Below are 24,483 nucleotides of genomic sequence, written 5' to 3'. Positions count from 1 at the left end.
AGCTAATGGTACGTCTGCACTGCAAACGGGACGTAGAAGGTGTTAATACTAACTTTGAATGGTCTCATCTGGGGTTTGGCAATGAATCATCAAGCGTAGAAGTTGTATAGGCTTGATTTATGCTAATGAGAGAGATTATCTGTCCAGGTTTTTGCTGCATATTGCATCTGTGAAGTGTGCTGCAGTTTGAAAATACAAACATACCACAACCTTTCAAAGTAAGAGTTGGGGGGCAGTACAAGGGAAAACAAAACTTGTGAGGTTTTATTGACAGCTCAGAATCTCAAGCAACTTCACTGGTTTTCTAAAATATGGGACTAGTTGGGGTTAAAAATTACTATTCTGAAATCTCCTGAAAACCGAGTGCTTTGGCTAAGGGATCTGGTTTCTCTTGGTGCTTGAAGAGGGTATCAGCATCCATAATAATGACTTGGATATTAGTGAAAATTCGGTCTTCTAACTGAAAAAATCCCAAGATAATAATAGAATACCCTTAAATCGCAGTGTTATTATAATTTTCAGTTTTATTTGATGCTAGTTCTGGTATATGGGCATTACCCAACATGACAGCTGACAGACAAGGAGCAGAACAGCTGGCGCTGCAGGGACTTGATTCTAGCTGGAGAGCGCTGCCTCTCCCTCGGGCTCCCCGGGCTGGATGCTCTGAGGTCAGGGGGTGGCTGGTTCAGTGCCAGCTGGCAACCTGCACGGGGTTAACAAGTCAGCTCTCCCCGAAGTGTCAGCTTGTCCCAATGGCAAGTATTTTCCCAAGCTTCTCTGGTACCCCAACCAACTCTCCGTACTCTGACTGATAACCGCTCACCACAGCGGACTGCACCAGCCCCCCTTTTAATCCTGTTTTCTATTCAGCTTTATCCAGCCACTCACTTTGACTTGATCGGATTTTTTCATTCAGATTTCCTTATTTGGTGCAGTGGGTAGATAACAAATTTAACACCATGCAGTGGCAATAAAGCTGTTCAGCAGCCCGAATTCATACTATTGCTTTCATTGTATGAACTTAATCAGTCCTTTATACGTTGTCATGTGTCTTATCCTAAAGATTAGCTTCAGTCATATGCCTTTTGTATTCCTGCTTAGCGGAATATTTACATATGTGAAGTGTGCTTTCTAGTGCTGTTTTTTAGCCTGAAGTGAATATAGTGCTGCTGTTTGTCTTTAGACGTTTTTCTTGGGCATTTCTCGTCTTGTACACCCTGTTCCATATCCCAGGCTAGGTGGCAACTGCTTTTCACTCTGTCTTCTGCAAATAGCTTGCATGATGCTTCTCCATTGATTCTGTGATTCCATGATTCTATTACTTGATTGACAAAACTGTAATAATTACTTTCAGGCCTTCATAGGATTACCTTATATACTAGGTTAGATAATACCTTAATTTATGATGATGATCTGGAGATTGAGAAAGGAATGTTATGGGAGGATGAAAATGCGATGCAAGCATCTATAGTGCTGATTTCCCTCCGACCCCCAAATGAAATTCTGCTTACCTGGTTCTGTGAGGAGAGTAGCTGTTACCTGCTGTTCACCTCTGAAAACTATCAAACACATTTTCTTAAAATCTGAAGCATACAAAAGAATGAAAAAACCCAACAAACCAAGCAAACCAAAAACAAAATCCCAGTTTCTAAAGATAAACTTTGAAAGTATACCTAAGATGTTGCATTATCACAATTTTACTCGTTAGCATTTCATTGAAATCTTAGTAAGGAATGTGGGTTTAGTGCTCATAGTTTAATACATGTAGTTACTTAATCATTTTTCTGACATGTTTATTTGGTTACAATGTGGTGTGACGGGAATAAACAGGATCCCTGTGTTCCTATAGCAACAGTTTGAGAAACTACTCCATTGCAGCAGATATATCCATAACTCTTCTAATAACCTGAGGATTTTATATTTCTATTTAAATATATTTATAAAATATATTTTATATTTCTATAATATAAAAATGAGGACTCTGTTTCATATTTCTGCAGGTAAAATTTGGTTTAAAAATTAAACCTTATAAATACCTTTCCTGAAGCTCTACACCACCTTCCAGGATAGGCATAGTGTCTGAGTTTGTAAAAATACTGAATATATACATGTTCTATTAAAATTCCAGCTGTATAAGCTATGGTACTGGTAGGATTTTCTGTAAGAAATATGGGTGTTTAGACATGAAGTGGGGTTTGGGTTTTTTTTTTTTCAGTTTTCTGTTTTCATTTAATGCAAGCTGGATTTTTTGAACTAAGTAAAAACATACCATCTAAATTGGTTATTTTGATCCAACATAATGACCTGCTCTTTAATAGCTTCATTTATTTTTAAATTTTCCTTGTAGATAGTAGAGTTGATACAAAACAGTGTAGAAGTGTCAGCTTTATAGCTCTGAAGATCTTCTATATGTTTGGTAAATGTAATTCAGTTGCATTTTTATAGTAAGGCGAATAGAAAGATAATGTTTCCATTAAAGTGATCAACTATGCATAAAGAAATAGGATAGGAAGATGTATGTAAACACATTTAGAGAAATCCTATTTTCTTGAGCAAACTGCATTTGTTGCATATATAACTTAAACCTTTTGGATAATTCTGGATGTATAGTGGTGCTAACAGCAATTTTACATACTGATTCCTAGGAAAGAAATGTCACCTATCTGGAAGGTCTGGCACCCTCTGCTAGGATGTGGCTTTATATTAACCCTAAGCTCTTCATTCATTTGGAGGGCTCTTAGAGAAGAGTTAATGAGAAATTTAATTAACGTATAACTTTCAGAGTGATTTTGCATTCCTCTTAATAAAAATATTTTCTTACAGTGAACAAGAACAAAGGCACTCTCATCTTTCCCCCTCCTCTGGGACAGTGTGCCTTCGTGCTTCAGAACATTAATATTTCAATAGTCACACTGGATAAAACTGAACAATGGATGAAACCTAATTATTTTTCTTAGGCCTGTGATATGATCTTATCCAAGTTCATTTTCTTATATTCTATTCTAGTGATTTGCATTATAAGTCACTCATTCCTACCTGACAGATTTCCTTGAAAATTTGTACTGATAGAAAGAAAAGAAAAAGACGACTTTGTCTCCTCTTTTTGTTTCTTCTATGTTGTATTTTTCCCCCACACCCAAAATTATTGAAAAAAAGAATGAAAATCATGTCTCTTAGCTACCTCTGTTCCCTCCCTTCCCAGCTGTTCTTGCTTATTTTCTTTCTCATTTCTTTCCTCTGTTTTGTACAGATAGCCTCTTCTGATGCTGCTCAGCCTTTGGCATCCTCTCCTTCTCTGCAAGCTGCTGCTGAGAAGAGCAAAGCAGAGGTACATGGTTTTTGGGTGTAACTCTTGTCAGGTTACTGCTTTACACGACTGTTTGCGTTTCTATGGAGTAAGCTAACTAGAATATTTGAATCACTGGTAATACTTCAGGCATTTAAAATGCTTCTTTCCTTGCTTTCTGGACTATATAAGTGAAAAGAACTGATAAAGTAGGACAAAGCGCATGCATGATTGCTACCTCTTGGTGTTTATATGACAAAATTCTGGTTCTGCTCTGGTTTAGTGTCACAAAACTGTGGAAACACCATTTCATTCCCATCCAGTGGGCATGAGTGTCATTGGTCCTGTCTCCTCAGGATTAATTTTTGGTATCTTTATTTTATATTACTTGCTTGTTTCAGGATCTAAATTATCAGTACTGTTCCCAGCCATTTAGTTCAATCTCCTTGGAGATAAATACAGAATTAATTTAGGGACACTTCTGTTAACTCATGCTGGTTTTTAATATTCCTTCTAGCTTGGATATGTGTATGTGCTGACATTACATTTACTGTTTAGAAGAGCCTTTGAAAAACTTAACACACAAACAAGTATCTTTCGTATGACCTTTCAGTAAATGTCACAATTTGCAACAATAACGAAATACAGGTTTTTAGAGAGTGAATGCTCAGTGTTGGGCTCTTTTGGATACCTCACTCTAAATTGAGACTATATACAGTAAATGAAATATTTATGTTTAGATCATAAGTTAATATTTGGGGTTTTTTCTAAATCCAGAAAAAGTGGACAGATATGAATTATTTTAGTTCAGCTATATTTTAAACATTAATTAAAATTTAAATGGACAGTGGCATGGAGTAGACCCACAAGCATTGGTGAATTTGACATATTTTTAAAGCTGTACCAGGAATAGCAGCAGCCAGTTAGAATGAAAACCACCTTTCCTTTATTACCTGCCTCTCTTGGTGCATTCAAATTTGGAATTTCTTCTGGGTAACTAGTATGCCATGTTGTTAGAAATTAATCTTGGGGGGGGGGGAAAAGAATAATTTTTGCTTAGAATTTAAGGCCAATATAAAGCCAGCTTCATTTTGTTATCTTCATGGTGCTTTTTGACTGCTTTTGCAAGTAATGAAACATTTGAGTTGAAGCTCTGGCATGAATACAACATCTGAGAAATGTTTTTATTTAGTCTGAATTAGTTTTTATCTAATGGAGCTGAAGCAGAAAGCTTGCATATTGAAATTGTGAAGTGTGAAGATGGGTTTTCAGGTCCACAGTGAAAATGAAGTGAGTGAAAATAGTCACTGGGAATCAAGAGACTTCCTGTAGGCTTTATGAGATGTGAAGGTAGATACACTGGTGGACAGTTTTAAGTCTTCATAGATAACACTAAGAGACTGTCAGGGCTTTGTTAAGGGCAATGGGAGGCATTTGTTTATATTGGGTCACCTTTATGGAGTGTTTTCCATATGAAACATACTGCAAGGCCTCCTCATTCTTGAAGTCCTGAAGAATAAGTTTCTAGAAACTTCTCTATCAGCAAGGTTTCTCTTAACAAAACGTATTTTAAAAACATGTTGAAGTCAAAACTGGAAATCAGGCCAGCCTGAGGATGATCATATGCAAAAGCTTTAACTCTGCTTTCACTTAAAACATATTCAAGTAAACTATAAAGGTACTGTGTTTGAAAAGTAAGTGTCCTGTTATGACACTTCCAACAACCTTTCCCAGGAGGAGAGGAAAAAAATTGCAGTTGTCTAAGATGAAGAAAAGCTTCCACAGGATTAAATTACTCAACTTTGGAAGGCTGGAGTGGAGAGTGAGGACAGGGAATGAAAGACTTTTGGAAAACTGTAGCTCAGACAGTATATTTGTATGATTTGCAGTACATTGTTATGGTCACGGAATTTTGGGAGTCTTTAGAATGCAGGTTGGTGCTGGGATCAGTAACACGGTAAATGGAAGAAAGGCTAAGCTTTGTTTGAAAGACATAGCTATGCATTTGTAATCTCAGGTCAGTAAGCCTGCAAGTCTCAGGTTGTTATGATGACCTCAAAATAAAATACTGCTCTACGCTTGTCCCAGTCATACAGACTTTTTCTTGAACACCTGGCACTGCCACAGGTGAGATACGGTATTGGGTGGACTGTTGGTTTGGACTACTGTGCTCACTTTCGTGTTTTTAATGTTCACTAAAACCTAAGTTGGTCTCTGTTTCTTTTCTTCAAAACAGACATTCCAAATGCCCCTTTACTGCAGTTTCATGACTGTGGTCATTGCTTTCTGTTGCTAGAGCCATGTTTAGGTGGGTGCTCACTGTATAGCCTCAGTTTCCAGGACCTGAGTGTTCAGGTTAATGCCTGATTAAGTAATTCACAGGAGTTAGTTGAGACTTGAGTAACTTCAGTGGAGTAACCCCAATCCATCTGGTAAACATGGTGAAAGTTTTGAAGATTGATTATTGGACGTTATGAAGAATGTGTTATTTGGGGCCCCCTGTGCCTAATGATCCCCCTAAAAACCAGAAAAAAAACCCAAGCCATTGTCTTAGTGTTAGAACTCTTTTAAGCAAATGCCATGTTATACAGCTTTAAAAATTAGATATATTGGATGTTAAAAAGAAAAAACCCCACAATGTTATTGACAGAAACTTGTAGCCTAATAAGCTGTTTTATTTTTAATAGTGAAGTGTCTTGGTTTCAGCTGGGGCAGAGTTAATTTTCTTCTTGGTGGCTGGTGCAGTGCTGTGGTTTGGAGTTGGTGTGGGAACAGCGTTGATACACTGATGATGGTTTTGGTTGTTGCTGGGTACTGTGTGTACTGGGTTGGGGACTTTGTGGTTCCTCGGGCCCTGCCAGTGAGAGGGCTGGAGGGGCACAAGAAACTGGGAGGGGACACAGCCAGGCCAGGTCACCTGAGCTAGCCAAAGCGGTATTCCATACCATGGGATGGCATGTTTGGTATATAAACTGGGGGAGGTCGGCTGGGGCTGCCCGATGGTTGCTTGGGGACTGGCTGGGCAAGGCTCAGCGGGCGGCGAGCAGTTGCATTGTGTGTCACTGGTTTCCTTCCCTCCCTTCCCTTTGGATTTCATTCCTCTCTCCTTTCCATTGTAACTGTTACTGTTGGTCGTATTGTTCTTTTATTATTATTGTTATTATTATTATTATTTATTTTGTCTTAATTATTAAGCTGTTCTTACCTCAATCCTCAAGTTTTGCATTCCTTTCTGATTCTCCTCCCCAACCCCCTGGGTGAGCTGGGATGATGGGGGGGGCTGTGTATGCACACAAGGCCAGCACCGTGGGCAAAGGGGGCACAGGGGTGAGCGGCTGTGTGGCAGTTGATTGCTGGCTGGCATTAAACCACGACATGGAGCTGTACGGACAGTTATCTAACCTTTCAGTCTAACCTCCCAAATACTGGGAAACTTGCTAAAAAACAGTGTTTTGTGCACCACCACCAACAAAATCCCACCAAAATCTGTTTTGAAGCAGCTTTGAACATAGGGATCCAAGTCTAATGGCTGAAAGAACATTTAGGAGCTACTGTCTCATCTCCTTTATTACAGATGATAAACTCGTGTTCCATCCATTCTAATGTTCAAGTATATACTCACTATTACTCTACTGCAGTTGTACAAGATCAATGCAGATTGCTGGGTCTATCACTGCTAACTCTGTCAAAGCACTTGCTGGCCTAAAAAGTCCATCTATGCCTTAAGGAATATTTTATGCTTTTCTTCAGTCGAGCTGGGTCTGTAATATTAACCCATTTATTCATTAAAAACTAAAATGAAAAAAACCTTCTGTCTTGTCATTATGATGCATTTAAAGCAAAGGGATCTCTTATGACTCAGCAGGTCTGTCATATGGCCCAAGTCAACTTTTTAGATTCAGGAATATTTTTTTTTTAAGCGTACTAGATTAGCTTTTAAAAATTAACTCTCTGCAGAAAGCTGCATGCAAATTACCTTCCTATAGTTCTTTGGTCAACAAGACTGGCATCTTTCCTAATGACAGAGGTTATCAGAGTTAATGGAGTATTTGTAGATTATTTATTTTTTTTCTGAGCTTCGCTTAGCTTAGGAGAAGCAACACTGGGGTTTTTTTTCCTTCTGTTTAGAAGCAGAAATGCAGATGAGCAGGTGAAGTAATTGATTTCTTGAATGCTCAAAATGAAAATATTTTTTAGTGGTACTATTTGAGCAAAATGAGTCGCTTCTGGAAGTAGAGCAAATAGCATAAACTCTGAATTGAAAGAGAATAACTGAAGATATCTTATATTCTGTAGGACTGTAGACATTCAGTATGTTTGTAAATGCATTGTTATTGAGTACTAGCAAAATACTTTTTTTCAGAAGGAAAAAGAAAAAAAGAAAGAAGAGAAAAAGAAAGAGAGAGAATCAGAAAAACCATCAAAACCATTAACAGTTGAAAAGGTAAGCATAGTTTGTTTTTTCTAGTTACTTTAAAATTACACATAGTATTAGAAATATACAAAGATTTGGAAGAAAAGGAATTTTTTAAGATGTGTGCCTTTCTCTGTGTGTGTGTGTATGACTAGTAATCCAGGTAATCCACATGAATGGTTTCCTTGTGCTGTTGCTTGCATGCAGACACCAGTTGACCATATGAGGAGGAATGCGTTTGGGGGAAGAGGGAAGTGAGTTAAGCTTTGTTAAGATTTAAGCTCAGGTTAAAAACCTTATCAAGGTTTTTAAGATATACCATTGCTGCTCTTGCACAGAGATTTTCAGTTTTATTGAGCACTTTATGATTCCCTAAAACTGTCTTTCATAAATTAATCAATTTTAAACATAACTCTAGGTAACTTGAAGATGCTCAACTAGATCATGTCACAGAACATGACAAGCAAACCAATTAAGGTGCTTCTTTATGCAGCCGTATTAAAGCATAATGAGCGGTCTTAGCAACATGGGTACAATTAAAATTTCACTTACACTTCTGTATAGATTTAATATTAAACAAAAATGGAATGGGTGATTTAAGTATTAAATACAAAAATTTATTTTAAGACAGATATCCTCTCTCAGATGATGTGAATCCATTAGTATGTTCTGAATCTGCACTCTAGTTCACAGAATGCATTGGAGTCTCCCATCTGTCAGTTTATTCCCCAGTAGTGCTGTGCTACAATTATGAAAAATGTTGTGTATGCATGTGTTACGATTGCAGATGTATTTCTAGTTCAGTTTTCAAATAAAGCTTTTTATTTTACATAGTAAAACAAGAGACAAAAATGTATGTGCACCTGGAGTGGAAAAAAGCCCCTCCCCAGTACAAATATCTTTTTTTCTGAAATCAGAAAGCAGTTTTGGAATAAGTTAGCACAGAAGCAAACTTTATTATGACAATTTGTGTGTCTTCCCTGAGCTAGTGGAAAAGGCTATCCTTATGGTAGGAGGTTAAAGCATATTTATGGATGACAATAAAAATATTACAACTGTTGATTATTGACACTTTACAAGGACATCCAGCCAAACTGAATGTTTTATTCTGGTTCTTAGAACAAGATATTTCAGTTATAAAGGCTAAAAACATTGGTGTGGTTTGGAAAACTTAACTTTCCAAAGCCCAGAGGTGTACTTTTGGTCAAGTTTGGTTTTAGAGAGTTTCCCTTTGCAAGGATGCCTGAACCTTGTTGCGTGGCTGGGAATACTTGGTTAGGTGAGGAGAAAGGATGACAGTGCATAGTCACAGTTGAGGGACTACCCTAATACTTGAAATAAAAACCAGTTCAAATGCCACTGATTAGATTTACATTTGAAATGTCATTAGATTACTTGCTTAATCATTAACTGGTAAAAAAAAAGTATTTTGATTTTAAGTGCTTGTACTAAAAAATGTGGAATTTGGTAAACGTATCTGCATTAGATAATAGTGAAGTTGTAACAGCTGCAAAATGTTTGAAATACTGCAGCATATTTTATTTCATTATTAATGTGTCAGCACTGATTGCTCAAATGGAACTCATCTGTGTGTCATCTTTTTAATTTAAGAGATTCTTTAAGCTTAGGCTTTTCAAGGCTTTTAAAGATCATTCAAAATAAATTATTTTTAGACACAGCCTGTAAACTTTACATACTTTAAAACTGCGGTTGCTTTCTAGAATCCAAAGATAGACTCAAATGCTTGTTTCCATTGGAATGGACTGGTGAGATGGAAGACCAAAAGGTTTTTAATTTTATATATGGAATAATAATACATTGCTGCTTTTGTGGTATGAATCTGCTTCAGGGGATTGATAAATATTAATATACATCTTAGTTTGACTAACATTGATATGCTTCACATCCTGTTAGAGACTGTAATTTTAAATACTGCGTGTTGCATCAGTAGAGAGGTGCTGGTGTTTTGGTATTTTCAGCAACCACATTAAGCAGTACCTGGCTGTTTATCCCAGTTCTCAGCTTCCTGGAGAAGGAAACAGAATCTGAGGATTCTTTGGACACTGCATATGTGAAGTCACTGATCATCCTTATTGTAGGCATTGTTTATCTATCTACAGCCTAGACATTCCAGGCTTGGGAAGTGAATGAAATAAAAATATATGACCAAGCAGCTGGCAGCTCTACCACAATTTTGAGACTTCTCTTGATTAAGGTACTGCGAGCAGTGTTTTAGCCATACTGTAGAAGAATCAATAAAGATGGAGATGATAGGTCTTAAACTGGTAGAGAGTTGAAGCTATAGAAAACTTCAGATCTCTTTACAAGCATCGTGTACTCCTACAAGTCTTCAGTTCCCAGCATCTTTTTTATATCTTATGTTAAGTTTCTTAGCTCTTAAAACAAGAATATGCATCCGAAAGAATTCAGATGTTCACGTTCAGTTCTCATGTTCTGATCTCTGCTTCACAGAACTGCCTAATCTGCTCCTATATCCATGTAAGAGCCTTACTTTGGTGTCTAACGGATCTTTAGCCTTTAATATGAACGTCTGTTGTGACTTCTGTTTTATTTTCAAATATTGCTGAAAGCTTGTAGCACTGATTTAGTAAACTAGTATTTCAATATTGCCTTAATGTGTCATGTAATTATGGTATAAAAGATACTTTGTTGATTAGCATGCTTGGATAAGTAGAAAGAACTGAAAATCTTTTAACTGATTTAACAACAGTGGCCTTTCTTAGTGAAATTGCTTTTCAATAAGAATCATTGTGTCCTTAAAACAGGTTTCATGGGAAACATTTTTTATGAATGTTCGAGTTGGAGACAGTGATTTCAGATGTAAATTAGAATTTCCTCAAGATCAGAGATATCTACTGCAGAACAGTGAGGAGCAAGGATAGTTGTTTAACTTTTTCTGGGCTGTTCACTTTGTGTGACAAAATTATCAGCTACAGATTGAGTCTAGTCTAGTGATTAGCACTTTATTGGAAGCAGCCAACAATGTGATGTTGCCCATAGGATCTGCACAATTCTTAATAAAATAAGTGACATTGCCAAGCTACTGGCAGCTGTAATGGTTTCTATCAGTCTAATTGAAGAAAGTTGGGAAACTTGCATAGCTTACCGAGGGTCCTTCCTCTCCCTCTCCCCATGCCATTACCACAATTAGAGACCTCAAATTTCCTCAGTGCTCATGCTTAAAGTAACCTTATCCTTCAGTTACTTCAGAGAAAAAGAAAAAAAAATGCAAGAAAACTACTGGGACAATTAAAGAGTTCTTCATGATATGAAAACTGGAGCCAGGTTACATGAAGCTGAGATGTCCTGTCAAAGCCCAGCCTGTTTGCAAGCAACAGAAGTGCCAATTTTAGCAATATAAAAATGTGTTGAATTGCAAGAACAAATAATCAAACTGAGCTTAATTGCATGCTGCTCACGCCAACAGCAAGAATAATAGCACAAGGCAGACTGTCATGCAATGGAAGCAGCTTTTAGATGTTCTGTACTCAAAATTTAGATTTTGTTAATTGGCTAAAAAATTAAATGTCATACTTTAAGAGCCCATTTCAGTAGTGGAGAGGGAAGGAAGTCAGTAGTTTGACCACCAATCTTACATGTTTTGTTGATCGTAATGTGAAAATTTTTCATTTGTAGGTGACAAAAAAAACAGCTAGGCTTTGAATAGCCATCTTTTAAACTTCAACATCCTGCCCACCCTTTCATCAGCTGCCGAGGAGCTTTCCCTTCTTATTAATTACTCTTTTGCACAGCTGAAGTTGTTGAAATTTCTGAAATCAGCCATGATTTTCTTTTTTTTTTCTTTTTTTTCTTTTCTGCCCTAGGCTGTCTGAATGAGTTCTGCATTTGGAAACAGAGTAAAACAATGAACTCCTTTTTATTTCTAGTATGTCTACCAAGTAGTATTTTTGTGCATCCTTGGGTAATTGAATGTGTTTAGTTTACAGTCATTTGGGGACTTCAAAAATAATATGTAACCTAAATACTCTACTGGTGTGTGAGGGAGCTATCAAAGCCTCATAGTAGTTTTCTGAACTAAAATTTAAATTGTGTGATTGTTTTAGCTAGAGTTTCTGCTCATAGCTCAGAGAAGCGCTTTAAGTAACCTTCATGCTGCATGAAGCGTGTTGGAGCAGGCTCGGTGTGTACCCCATCCACCTTCTACCTGTTTTCCACTGAAAGGAAGCATAGAATGGAAGGAGATGGGATGCAGTCCAGTCATTCAGGCTGGGGGATTGGGATTATGAGACACATGGTTGGAACATGACCAGTGTGTGAACTGGGGAGACTGTATGCCACAGGAGTTGCAAAGAATGGACTGAAGAAGACTGTGTTTACAAACGATCAAATGGTGTAAGGAATAATACTTTATTCAGTAAAGGCCTTGAATTGAACTATTTAGAACAGGGAACTTGGACTGAGCTGTATGAATGACTTGAATTTCAGACCAACTAGGACAAATCTAGGTTTTTTCAAGACATGCCTTTTTATATCTATCTGCAGTACAAATTCAAACAGAAAAGGCATAACTAGGTATGACATTGTGAGGCTTTGGGATGCTCCCAAAGTTCAGGGGGAGAAAATTCGTGTGCCTAAATGTTCAGATTTTCTAGGGTACAACTTTTTCCATAGTATAATTTTTAAATGAAAAAAGCCTGATGTGCATCGATGCTAGCAATTCAGAATTAAGCCAGAAGTGATGTGGAAAACTGCCCACGGAAAATTTGGCAAGTATTTCTGATATCCAAAATTAGAAAGTTCAGCTAAGTCCATGGTACTGAATGCTTTGGAAGTGTTTGAGTTTAGCACTGTGTATGTAGGTGTTTATTTTAGAGGTTTCACATCAGTTGAAGACTTTCATGAAAATATGTGATGGTTTCACTGTGAAATACTGCATATTGAGGGCCATCGTTATTGTGAATCCACATTTAATTTATTCAAAGCAAGCCCATTTAAGATAGTAAAGTTAAATGGGTAAGATGTAAAGAACAAACTTTTTTTTTTCTACAAGCTACTTGTGCTTTTGCAAACTAATGCTGACATTCAAAGTCAAGACTTTTTTCATTCTGCTGAACATATCAGGATGATGAATGTTTCTGAAGAATTGCAGCAGTTAAACTTGATGAACTGAAGTACTATTTGACACTGTGAGCTTAGTTTGTTTTATTATATTGCATTTTGAGTTTGAAATTGGCTCTTGTTTGCATGTCGAGTTAAGTGACAGAAAAGGGTCAGTTAGAGGTTATCTTTCAGTGGTAGTATATCAAATGCTGTTTTTCTTCCCCAAACTGGAGACTAAATTGCCAGCTTAGACTCAGCAGTAATGGTGAGTAGCTGCCTCTCAGTCAGCTGGTACCAACCACCACCAGAAGGCCTGCATTGCGGAGGTACTGGCATAAGTTTATTTGCATTTTAGAAGTGCTAGGTAACCCCTCAAATAAAAGTGAGGGCAAATTATGTTAGCAACTTTTTCCCTTCATATAGGAAAAACAATGTGTCAAATATTCATTTAACCAAATAGGAAGAACATAACGTAGCCTGTTAGGGTGGTGTTTTGGTTTTCCCCCCAAGAACACCCAAAACTCCCACAAAAATCAACCTGTCTGGGCAAGTGAGACAAGAGGAACTATTAGTTCCCATTAATTCTCTAGGGATGCTTTTTACTTACCTAAATTATCATCCTAATCATTTTGTACAAGGAGAAATTAGTTTGAGCAAAGTGCTCTAGTGTTCTTCACTTCTATAAAACTGACTGGCACTGTGAGAATGAAAGCCTGCAAAATTTTTGGTGTCCCCTTAAACACCAGTTTGATATAAATGATATGTTTAGGCATTTACTTTTAAGTTGTAGGAATAAGTTGACTCACAAATATTGACCTGAATGATAATTTAAATATAGAATTACATTATACATGTTCTATTTTCTTTATTTTGATACCATACTGAAGATATATTTGCTAAATCACTCGAATAGTTAATGTTTCCCTAGACTTCAAAACATTATTTGTCTTTCTGAGTAATTTAATTTTTAAATGGTTTTCTTCATATTTACATAAAAATGTAATATAAATTTAAATTATAATATATTGGCAATCAAGCGTATTCATGGGAACAGAGAAACAGAAACGGATTTTGCCTTCTGGTTGAATACACAGTCCTATTTATACTCTTTGTCCTTGTTTTCACAAATTCAAGCTAAGTAGCTATGAGCTGAAGCTCAGGAGGGTTGAGGAATATGTGATAAGATTTAGGGCAACCTGTTTCCTTGCCTCCTACCCCCACAGAGGGCGGAGGTTTTTAAAGCTTCTCTTTCTCTCAGTCTGCATTTTATGGACCTGTCCCAGCCTGGTTTTACATTTCTACTCATACCTTTTCAGTCTTATGGAAGAGATCAGATTATTTTGGGTTCTTTGGTTGCTTCTAATGCTAATCTGAAGAAAGGCAAATCAAATTAGATTCTTTCCCAAACTGTGCAATTCATTCCTTTTGCAGCTAACAAAGGACTACTTATGTTTGAGGATTGCCTTGAAAAATAGTCTTAATGAAATTAATCTGGCATGGCTCTTATTACGTATTGGGACTTGTAGACAAAGAAATTAAGAAATCGATATTGCAGGTGGAAGCAATTGAAAAAGAAACCCCCTTTTTTTTTTTTTTTTCTCAGATGAGAGGAAGGGTATTTGTCTTTTTAGTGTTGGAAAAGGAGTCAACCTACAGGAAGGGTATCATGTTTTTTCCTCAGCCTGGTGCATGTTCTCTGTATTGGCTTGATCCTCTCAACTCTGGTCTGCAGCAGAACAGTATTTTAATGTAACTTTTTTTTTTTAATTCTGCAGAAATGGAATCTTAAAACTGTGAGAACAAGCTTGGGGTTGGCCTGCTTTGGTTAAATTGGCCTTTAAATTGCCAAACTATTCTTAACAAAAAAGTATTGTTAAGTATGCTTAGTTTTAATTGATCCTCAGGTATATTTTTGCTCCATGCAGGGTCAAAACCACAAATTGCCCTGGGTTTTCGGTTCATAATACTTATTAACAGATGGCATTTTTAGGTTTCTCCTGCTTGCTTGTGACAAGCTTCACCTTTTTTCTACTGACTTTGAGGGAAGTAGGAAGACCACATCTACACATACTTATCTGTATATTGAATGAAAAAAAGTGGGCGCATTTAAATAAGCAGGAACTAAATCAGCCTTATTCATGGATGGATGCTATCTTCAGATAAAAACTTCTGTATGACCAAGACTTATTCATTCTGAGACATTTGAAACCACAGGAGCATGCATGATTGAAAGTGCAAATATACAATCACATCTAAAAGGTTTTATAAACATTATAGTACTAGTTAGGAGACTGTATACAATCAAACACGTATGCAAGAACAAAAACCATGATGTTTTTACAGTAGTGGTACTGATACATGGAATTGAATGTAAAGAAGGGTGAGGAGCAGCTGGACTCAATGATCTTAAAGGCCTTTTCCAACCTAAACAGTTCTATGAATCTACATCACTAAGAGCAGGAATAGGACATTTAATTTAAATAATGTTACTCAAAATAATAACCTTTTCTTGTTTTGAATAACAGACTTCCTTTTTTTCCCTAAAATAGCGCAAGTATTGCAGCATGAGCAAAGCAATCAAGTATCTTTGTGTGTTCTGTTTCACTTTACTGTGCTTAAGCTAGTACATGCTTAAACTCCTTAGGGGAGAGAGATCTCACTCCAGTGTGTGACCATTAAGCTGGGACAATGTGGAGTAGTGGGAGGGACAGTCAGGTGTGCAGATGTTACTTAAGAATAAAGATAGTAACTCTATTTTCCATAAAAAATATTTTTAGATGCTACTGACAATATCAAAAGCGCTAACATTAGCTTAAGCTTTGAATTGTTAGAAAAAATTAAAAAATCGCCATAAGAGGTTTCAACAAGCTTCCAAACACTGTCATGCAACTTTCACTGTCTTCCAGTTTAGATTCATAGCTGATGTAGGTATTGATTGTGTGGCTTTTTACTGAAAGGAATGAGTATTTATTTGAACTGTTGACTTTATTATGTTTTGATAGGTGCTCATGGCACTAGAGCAGTTGCACCGAAAACTTTATGGCTCTGGCATTCATCCTGTTACATAACTGTCACCACAAAATTAACTCAAACGTGTTTGTAAGATAATACTGTAGCTACAGGTATACAGAGATAAAAGCAAGATAAGGTAGAAATGATCTTTTTTTGGAGGAAATGAGCAAGTTTCTTGCTCTAATTTTGTGAGGTGCTAAGGATGGTACAGAATTCTCACCGGTTACCTAGTTGTTCAAGTAACTAGCATCTCTTTAATACTGATTTCCTTATATATCAATCAACACTGTTGATCATCTGCCATCAGTTGCCTCCTGTCTCTGTTGAAAAAGGGGTTACAACTAGGTGAGCTTGTCTTTCAGTTTTACTTCAATTTTTTCCTTTCTAAAAATTGGCACCTGCAGCTAGAAAATGGAGGCAGTTGTGAGGTTGGTCCCCATGCAGGTCAGTGTACTGTTGAAAAATAAATCTGTCGCACCTCTCTGCCCAGCAAGTATGGCCACTCTCAACTTTAGGATATTGTACTTTATGTCAGAGTAAGGTACTGCAGGCTTGTCTGTTAAGCAGGTAGTGTAGTAACGTGGGAACTTCTGGTCAAGATGACCTATGTATTTTTTGGTCTTACATACTTAATCCTCGGTTTATACTGTAACTAGATATCAGTATATCTGTTTCCTTTGTTTAGACATAGACTGTTTTAGTGGTGTAAAAGAAATTGGTTGAATTTCAGCATAAATGTTGAAATGTGTGCCTGAGCAAGCAAGTCAGAGCCCTTGCAATAACACTTTGAAGGGTCAGTTGTAAAACTTCTGAATCTTTGAAGCTGTGAGTCTACACAGTTTTAGTGATCCTTACATATTGAAAATTGTAAATACTCATTTTCAGAATATCCATAAATTTTAAATAGGTTCACGTTATTTAAACTGGAAGAATAAAAACAGAAGTTTGACTCATTTGACTTGTTTCCAGTTGAGATGTAGACTGCTAGAGTGGATTGTGGCTAGAATGCTTCTTGATAGTGTTAAAGATTACGGTGATATGGAGGGTGAAGATGAAGAAAATGGAATCAAGTAAAGGGAAATCTCTTTTTCAGTGTTGCTTGTAATAAGTTAAAACTAATTAGTTTCTAAAGTATTTGTTTCAAAGTGATTAATTTTGAAATAAGAACAAAACTGAGGGGAAAAAGCCTGACTGGCAGAAAAAACTAATACAGCTAATGGTTGTAGACATGAACAGCTAATGATGCATTAAACATTTCTCCCTCTTACGAAGTTCTGCATTTGTGAAACAAAATTATCTACTTGTATATGAAGGATGATAAAGTACTTGTCAATTTGCTCCTAACTTCTGTAGCAGCGAAAGAAAAGCAACAAGCTGATACAGAAGTAAGAAAAATTAACCTATGGCGCTACTTCAGTCTGATTAGCTGTCAGTGACAGGATTGAATTTCTGTGGAGCTAATGGAGAGGCTTTTAAAAGATGCATCTCTATAGACACAGTATGCTTAGACTTCTTAAAGTGTTTGTATTGTACTGCTTGCCATAATGATAGAAAAGATTGGCAGTACAGAGTATCAGTCTACACTCTAAGAAACAGAACTCTATTAGGAAGAATCCCAGCTCAGAGGTGGTTTATATTCAGTGTGATGCTGTAAGGCTGTGTGGCTAAAACATAAAGACTGCAAGAATCAGAGGAATGGCAATAGGGAGGAAATCCAGAATAATCTAATGAGTGAAAACAGACCATAGTGATCTGCTGCTCCTGTGTCCGTCAAAGGAGACTGGTGAGGTGGGTCAAGGAAATTGATTCTCCCCCAGGAACTCCGGGCAAGTAATTGTATACTAGGCTGCGGGACTTATGGGAGGTAAAGAGAAAAGAATTTGGGGGTAGGGCAGAGAATATTGCATGAAGCTTATTATGGGATGTATAGGTGACAGACCAAAAGTAGGGAAATTGAGGAGTCTCAGTGGATTGGGATGGAACAAGCATGAGGAAGTAGGAGGGAAGGGGATAAAAAGGGACAGTCACGTACATGCGGGTTGCCGGGCAGTATGCTTCTCTGAGCCCTGCACTTGATCACTGCAGGCTGTCCTATAATCTTGCCAAATTCTATTTGCAACCACGTTGTATGTGAGTATGTTGTCTCTCCTCCTTGTGTGTGTGAACACTAGCAAACTTCAAACTGGACTACCAGATAAGTAAGATAACAGACTGGTGTTGACCATAGCAAAAAGGCTGCAGGTTTGGGGAAACTAAGAGTCAGGAGGGTCAGCAACTGCATATACCAGCATCTAGAAGCCAACTATTGCAAAGGCAGCATGTCTAAGACTGGAGACACCCATGTTGTGCTCGTGCACATGTGTAATAGCAAATCTCCTGCTGTACTAGCCAGCGAGTAGGATATCTGCATTTGGAAAAATCCAAGGTCTGAGCTGGTCACTGGCTAAGGATGTAGGGTCTTGATAATGGATGAACTTAATTTTCATACAAAAAGCATTTTTGAGCAAAATTCCACTTTTGTTACAGTTCAGGAAAAGATTACAAAGCATACCTCCACAAACAGGGATGGAAAACAGTGCTTGGATTGTTTTTTCACTGTGAACTCGGTCAGTTGCCATGCCTGAAACAGCTCATTCTTATCTGGAGTTGTATGAAGAATGAACTACAAATACATAGCCCTTAATTCTGATTGGGTACACTAATGTTGCTCTGTCTATGACTCAAAAGGTTTTTAGAAGGAAAATTGTAAAAGAAAACAGCTTGATGAGGAACTAGAATTCAGCATTATTGTTATCTTGCCCAGGCCAATGAGCTCAATAGAAATGAAGTAGAAATACGTAAGCTGAGTTCGTATAACCATAGAACTGAAGATGTATTTAAAACAGCTTATAAAAATACAAATCATGTTTATTGCATTTCACACTTTGACCCTAATCCAATTTATAGCTGTCATAGTGGGATGCTGGATCGCTACAGCTTTAAGATGGATCTGTCTAGATTTTCTATTTCATAATGATTTCTTCTAAAAGATCTAAAAAACAGGTTTTATCGGATTAAAAGTAATCTAAATCAAGTTCCATCACAAGATAATACAAAGTAGGAAAAGGGTTGATAAACAGCTTTTCCCTCTGCCTTTTGTGTCCTTGTAAACAGGTCCTTGCTTCAGGGCTCGAATGCAGTCATTCCACAGATACAGTGCGGCACCAGACTCTGCTCAGATCCTTACCCCCAGAATCCCTAGAAGACTGATAGCTCTGCACTCAGACTACACGCCTATCGTTCTGTGCAGTCTTGCCATCTCTAGTTTGGCTTCAGGTTCCTACTTCTTGTGACTGTTACGTAGCATTCATCTTGCAATCTTTTGATGCCTTTCTTCAGGAGCCCAACTTAGGGAGAAGGAGCTTGCCCTCTTTTTTTTCAGACTCCGTTCTGAACTTGTCAGCTTTAAGAACAAAATATATTTGAAAATTAATGCATACAAATAGTATTTCAAATATGGTTGATATTATGTAGATTTAATACGTTAATATAAGAATTTAAACAGAAAGATTTAATCTTTTCTATTTTGCCATAGTCTCAGCAGTAAGTATAAAAAGAAAGACAACTTCATTTTACTAAGTTTTCTCTTCTACAGTTGCATACTTTGTTTTGAGCGAGGTAAAAGGGCCTCAGAGAATGTCTGATACATTACAAAGGAGCTAAACTGGTTCAGCTAAGTGTGCGACCTGAAAGGCTTTAAGCCTTCTTAGAATACATAGACTAAGGTAAATGAAATCTGAGCTAACATTTTAAATTCAGTTAAAATAAAATGGTGCTGCGGGGTGATCAGTAAGTAATAACAAAGGAATAGTCTTAATCCACTTTCTGTAGAAATCATTAGCTTATTAGCCTAGACCCAGATAAAATCTTACTAATGGAACAAGATTATGGTGCAGCTGTCTGTCAGTTCTGCCATGAAGTTTTTAATTCAAATGACTGAAAGATAAAACACATTTTACATAATGTACACATACCTTGCCCTAACTGTGAAAATCTAATGAAATCTGTATACATAGATTTTTAAAGTGGAGATGTAGGTCAAGAACCACTTAACAGTGTTTTCCTTCAGGACTGTGTTTTGACTGAATGACCTTTATGTGTACAGAATCCTATTTAAGAACGACAATAAAAGGCAATTCAGTTTTGTTGGGTTTTTGGTATAAATGCCTTAAATTAACTTACCTGCATCAGTATGAGTAGTTCAGTGTCTAGAGTGTGATTCACTAGAATAATGGTAATAGACTCCGAAGTAATAAACTTACATTTTCCCTTTGAGTTAGCTTTTTGAGGTAATTCCGTTTTTTTAAATAATTGGCAGCTTTTTTTTGCTTGGCATGCAGTTTTTTCTCTTGATTAGTAATGCGTCAGAGTTTGCTTGCAGAGTCACTGTAGTCTGTACAACTTCACAATGATACCGTTGTAGTGTATCTTGTGATTCAGTATTATTTGTATTATATATGTATGACTTGTATGCTTGTTTTCTGGCTTTTTTGCTAGTTAAGCAAAATAGAAGTTCATCGCTTGGTAAAAGCATCCTAAGTTGTGAAGAGTTAGTCTGATCTCTAAGTTTCTTCATATTTAGTTGCAAGTTTCAAAAAAATGCTGGTATCTTTTAGGAGGGTAAACAGAAAAACACATTTCATTTTTAATGTGATTTAAATTGAATATTATGAAGGGATTAGTTTTTACTCATTTACGTCAGATGCAAAAGCTGTAAAAATGTTCTTTAAGAATATTGCTTAAATAGATACGGACTAAACTAACTTGTATAGTAGAAGTATATGAGCTGTCAGGAAAAACCATACCTACAATCCTATTGCAAGCTTATAGTAAATTACTAACATTATTTTCTCATAATGGAATTCTCAAATGTTTATGCTGTCTGGCAAGTTTTATTGCAAGCAGGTAATGAAGAGGGAAGGAATCCAATTACTTCATGCACAAGACATACAATTCCTACCTAATAAAAGCAAAGGAAGGCTTTTGTTCAGTAACCATAGAAGCGTCTATGAGCTCTAGTGAGTAAACTGGAAATTGCTTTTAAGTAAGTTAGAAGTGCTTTTCACTAAATTATTTGATGGATCTTCAGCTTTCATAAAGCTTCTTGCAGTTAAGGTAGAGTATAGAAATAAGAAATGCATGGGTAGTCAGATGTGTATGAAACAGACTGAATTGTAGATTCCTATGAATTTTTCATTGAAGTAGAAAATTGAGGAAAGTGTGCAGAGAAGTATTTTTTGTGTGTAATATTAAAGTATGAAAACAGGAGCAGATAACTGGAGTGGACAGCTGATGGATCAGATTTTTGACAGTAACTGATATTTTGCTTCAGAGTAGGAGAGAGATTTACTTATGACTGCTCTGACTGGAGAGTTTTTCTACTTCAGAGGTAGTCATGTGGCTTGTGTCTTGCACCATGTATGCTACCACTTCTGTGTTCTCAGGTAATGTAAATGAGAATAAGGTCAATGTTAATAATAATAAGTGTTTCTGAATTATTCACATTAATGTCTTGTGGTAGTGAATTCAGAAAAAGTTCCACTTGGTTTTAAAGTATTTTTTGGGGTGGTTACATTTCTATTGGGTGATAAGCCTTTCAGACCTGTTAAAACCTTCACGTTAGTACATACGAAGATAATTGGCATAACTGTGCAGAAGCAGAAAATGGAAACTTGAATTACCTAACATTATTCTCTTTTTCTTCCAAAGCCACTCGTTTACAATAAATAACCACGGTATTTTCACTATGTGCTGGCACTTTTGAACCAGGCCTTACCAAACAAGTTTGTTTCACCATTGTCAATTCCAGTGCAAAATGCCCTCAGCTGCCTCTGTCAGAGGAGGGTAATGTTCTGAACAGGGATGTGCAGAAGAGTAGACCATGAATGCAGAGTTTAGACTGACCATAGGTTCTGGAGTGTATGGTCATACTAAAAAACGTTGTGAAAGGATTGCAATGTCCTTAATAATTTCACAAATGTGGATTATTTTCCTATTTTGCTACAATAGTAATTAAAAAAAGAGAATGGGGTTAACTGCAGAGCCACGTGGTTGCTGCTAAATCTGAAAATTCCTTTTTTTTTTCTCCTTCAAAGTCTAACACTTATTAGAAGACCTCACGTACATTATCTGTTTTGTCAAACAAACAAGTTGGTGTAAAGCTTTCCACTACCCATCTTCTACACCTAGTAGCCAGATGTGTATAGGCACAGTGCTGAGTGTCGGGAAAGGACAAGCTGTTGTTTCGCAGAAAGGGAGAATCAGTAACACCAGCGACAGACCTCACAGAATGCTGTTATGTATGTGAATTTAATATATGTGTGTCTGTCAGTCGTGGTGGCAGCGACCCTCCTTTTTGTCCTGCCCATGAGATAACCATACCCTTTGTATGTGCTATACTGTAATCTTTGTACAGAGGGAGGAGGAGGATTGACTTGGCAATGCTTTCATTATACTTCTTTTCTCTGAGGCAGAATGAGTTACTCATTTAATGGTTACGTCCAAAAATAGCTGGCTGAACAAAATCTGATGAAATGCCTGACTGAGACATTGTACATCCTACAGTATGCAATTTGTGCTTGAGGTGTTACTTGGTGTTTTTCACAATCCCATCTTCTGCAGACTTGCTGTCTGCAAGAAAACGTAGTGCCCATTCCAAGGAGTGGGAGTTCACCTTTGGATGAGTCTACTGCAAAACTGTAATGCTCAGATTCAGGGCTTTGAGGGTTGTGTATGCTAAGCTTTGGTGGGAAAACGGGACTTGGGAATTCACTATGCTTTGTAGGGTGAGTTCCGTATATAGGTTGATTCACTTGACTAATGTGCTCCTTGTATCTGCTTGGTGAACTCTGTAGAATGTTAGAGAAAGTGAAGAGAAGGCGGTTATGAAGAAAATGAACTGACAGTGGTGAAGTATTACTGGCTGTATGTGTATATGTATGTGTGCACATATATAGTCCTTGAATTTATTAAACAAGGTGCTTAGAGGTTGGCTTGCTTTAGTTGGCAAAACAAGAAACATGATTGTGCAAAAATAGCAAAACTAAAATGATAGTTATCAAAAGCATTACATCAATATGGCATGTGTTGATAGGGCAAAGTTCAGAGGGCACAATGTCATACGGTACTGAATATCCCTTCCGTCAGTTCAGGTCAGCTGTCCTGGCTGTGTCTCCTCCCAGCTTACTTGCCCCCAGCCTGCTTGCTGCAGAGACAGAGTGGGGGAACACAAAAAAGCCTCGATGCTGTGCCAGCACTACTTGGCAGTGTTTTAGCCACAAATCCAAAACATAGCACCGTACCAGCTGCTATGAAGAAAGCTAACTCCATCCCAGCCAGACCGATACAGGCAACTAGTGTGCAAAATGTATGGTATAAAGTAGGTATCAGTCCTCTTGTCCTTGTCAAAGAAGTGTCCTTATTTACTAGATAATTTGCTTTACAGTGACATAAGAGAAAAACAAGTCTGTAAAATCAACTCTAGAACTTAATGTGTGAATAGGGTAATTAACACTGTTACTTGCTGATTTAGTTGGTTTCATTTAATTCAGGAGGTGTTTCACATAAGTTGAACTAGAATGGTGTTACTAGTGGTATATCGAGAGCAATGCATTGTGAGAGTTCAGTAAAAGGTAATATTGGTTGGTATAAAGCTGAGCTTTGCTGTTTAAATTGAGACCCATTAGGGACAAATAAATTTGGAGGTTTTTTGCTCTCCTCGTGTTCTTAACCTATTTATCAAATTAAACCCTCAAATAACTTTTATTGCTGCACAAAATGAGTAAAGAATACAGGAGAGGGCCCAGCAATGCAACATAAAATGTGGGTTGCTGAATTAAGAGATACTCTTTCATGATGGAATGGAAAACTTTCTTCTAAGTAAATTGGGAAGTTTTTTTTTTTAATGATGCTCTTTGATCCTTAAGGATGTAGTCAGAATTTGAGCAAAATAAATCTCAAACCTTTGGTACAGATTTTTGTAACTTTTCCACTGGACTGGAAACTAATTTAAAATGTCGGAGATGAACTGGTAGGAAAATTAATAGGATCGATAAGTGATTAACCCTACTGTTTCCTAATGGTAGGAAAACTAACAAGATTGATTAAATCATAGGCAGTATCTCCATGAGTTACAAACAGACTGGCTGGTGCAGCCTCCGCTAATGAAGGCATCGGCTCAATGTGAGTCTTAAAGAGGCTTACATTACATAACAATATTAAAGCAGGAGTATGCACTTGCTTGCTTTAAAATTGTAATAAATTTTAGATGGCCTGCTCCTCTCCACAGCTGTCTGCTTTTGAATTTCGTTTGTGATGGTTTCTTAGCACAAAACATTAGTTGAACAAGGTGCAATGTGGAGGTATATGCAGATTGCCAGCATATATAGTTCTGTCCACTAATTTCAAGCCAATTGACTTTCAGTGAAAGTGTGTAGAAATTAAATGAAGATCCAAATATTCAGCAATGTATTTTCATTTTATTTGAATAGGAAAGAGACGCAGCTTCTAATCCGTGGACATAATTTCACAGCTGTTCATTTTGTTATAGGAAAAGTTTAAAATAGGAACTTCCCATAAATATTTGTTCTTTAGATACTGAAAGGTGATTAATCTTGTTACCTAAGGAATACTTACAGATAAGGTATTAGCA

General features: G+C 37.1%; 1 protein-coding gene across 5 annotated transcripts in view; it reads left to right on the top strand.

Moving 5' to 3' along the window:
* The window catches only part of SMAP1 (small ArfGAP 1), a 95,899-nt gene that overhangs the window by 42,669 nt on the left and 28,747 nt on the right, over positions 1 to 24,483 (top strand). The window contains exons 5-6 of one of the 5 annotated variants that reach the window (XM_080388774.1): positions 3,251 to 3,328; positions 7,653 to 7,730. The exons of 1 other annotated variant lie outside the window; for it this stretch is intronic. In XM_080388774.1, the coding sequence (XP_080244900.1) occupies positions 3,251 to 3,328; positions 7,653 to 7,730 (156 nt within the window). Of the gene's footprint in view, positions 1 to 3,250; positions 3,329 to 7,649; positions 7,731 to 24,483 lie in introns of all 5 variants that reach the window. 3 more of the 5 variants (XM_080388773.1, XM_080388776.1, XM_080388775.1) reach the window with 3 other exon arrangements.

This window comes from Falco punctatus (assembly GCF_963210335.1).
Source record: "Falco punctatus genome assembly, chromosome: 5".
NCBI classification, from domain to species: Eukaryota; Metazoa; Chordata; class Aves; order Falconiformes; family Falconidae; genus Falco; species Falco punctatus.
Note: the sequence above shows the minus strand (reverse complement) of the source record. Positions and strands in the feature narration are given on the sequence as shown.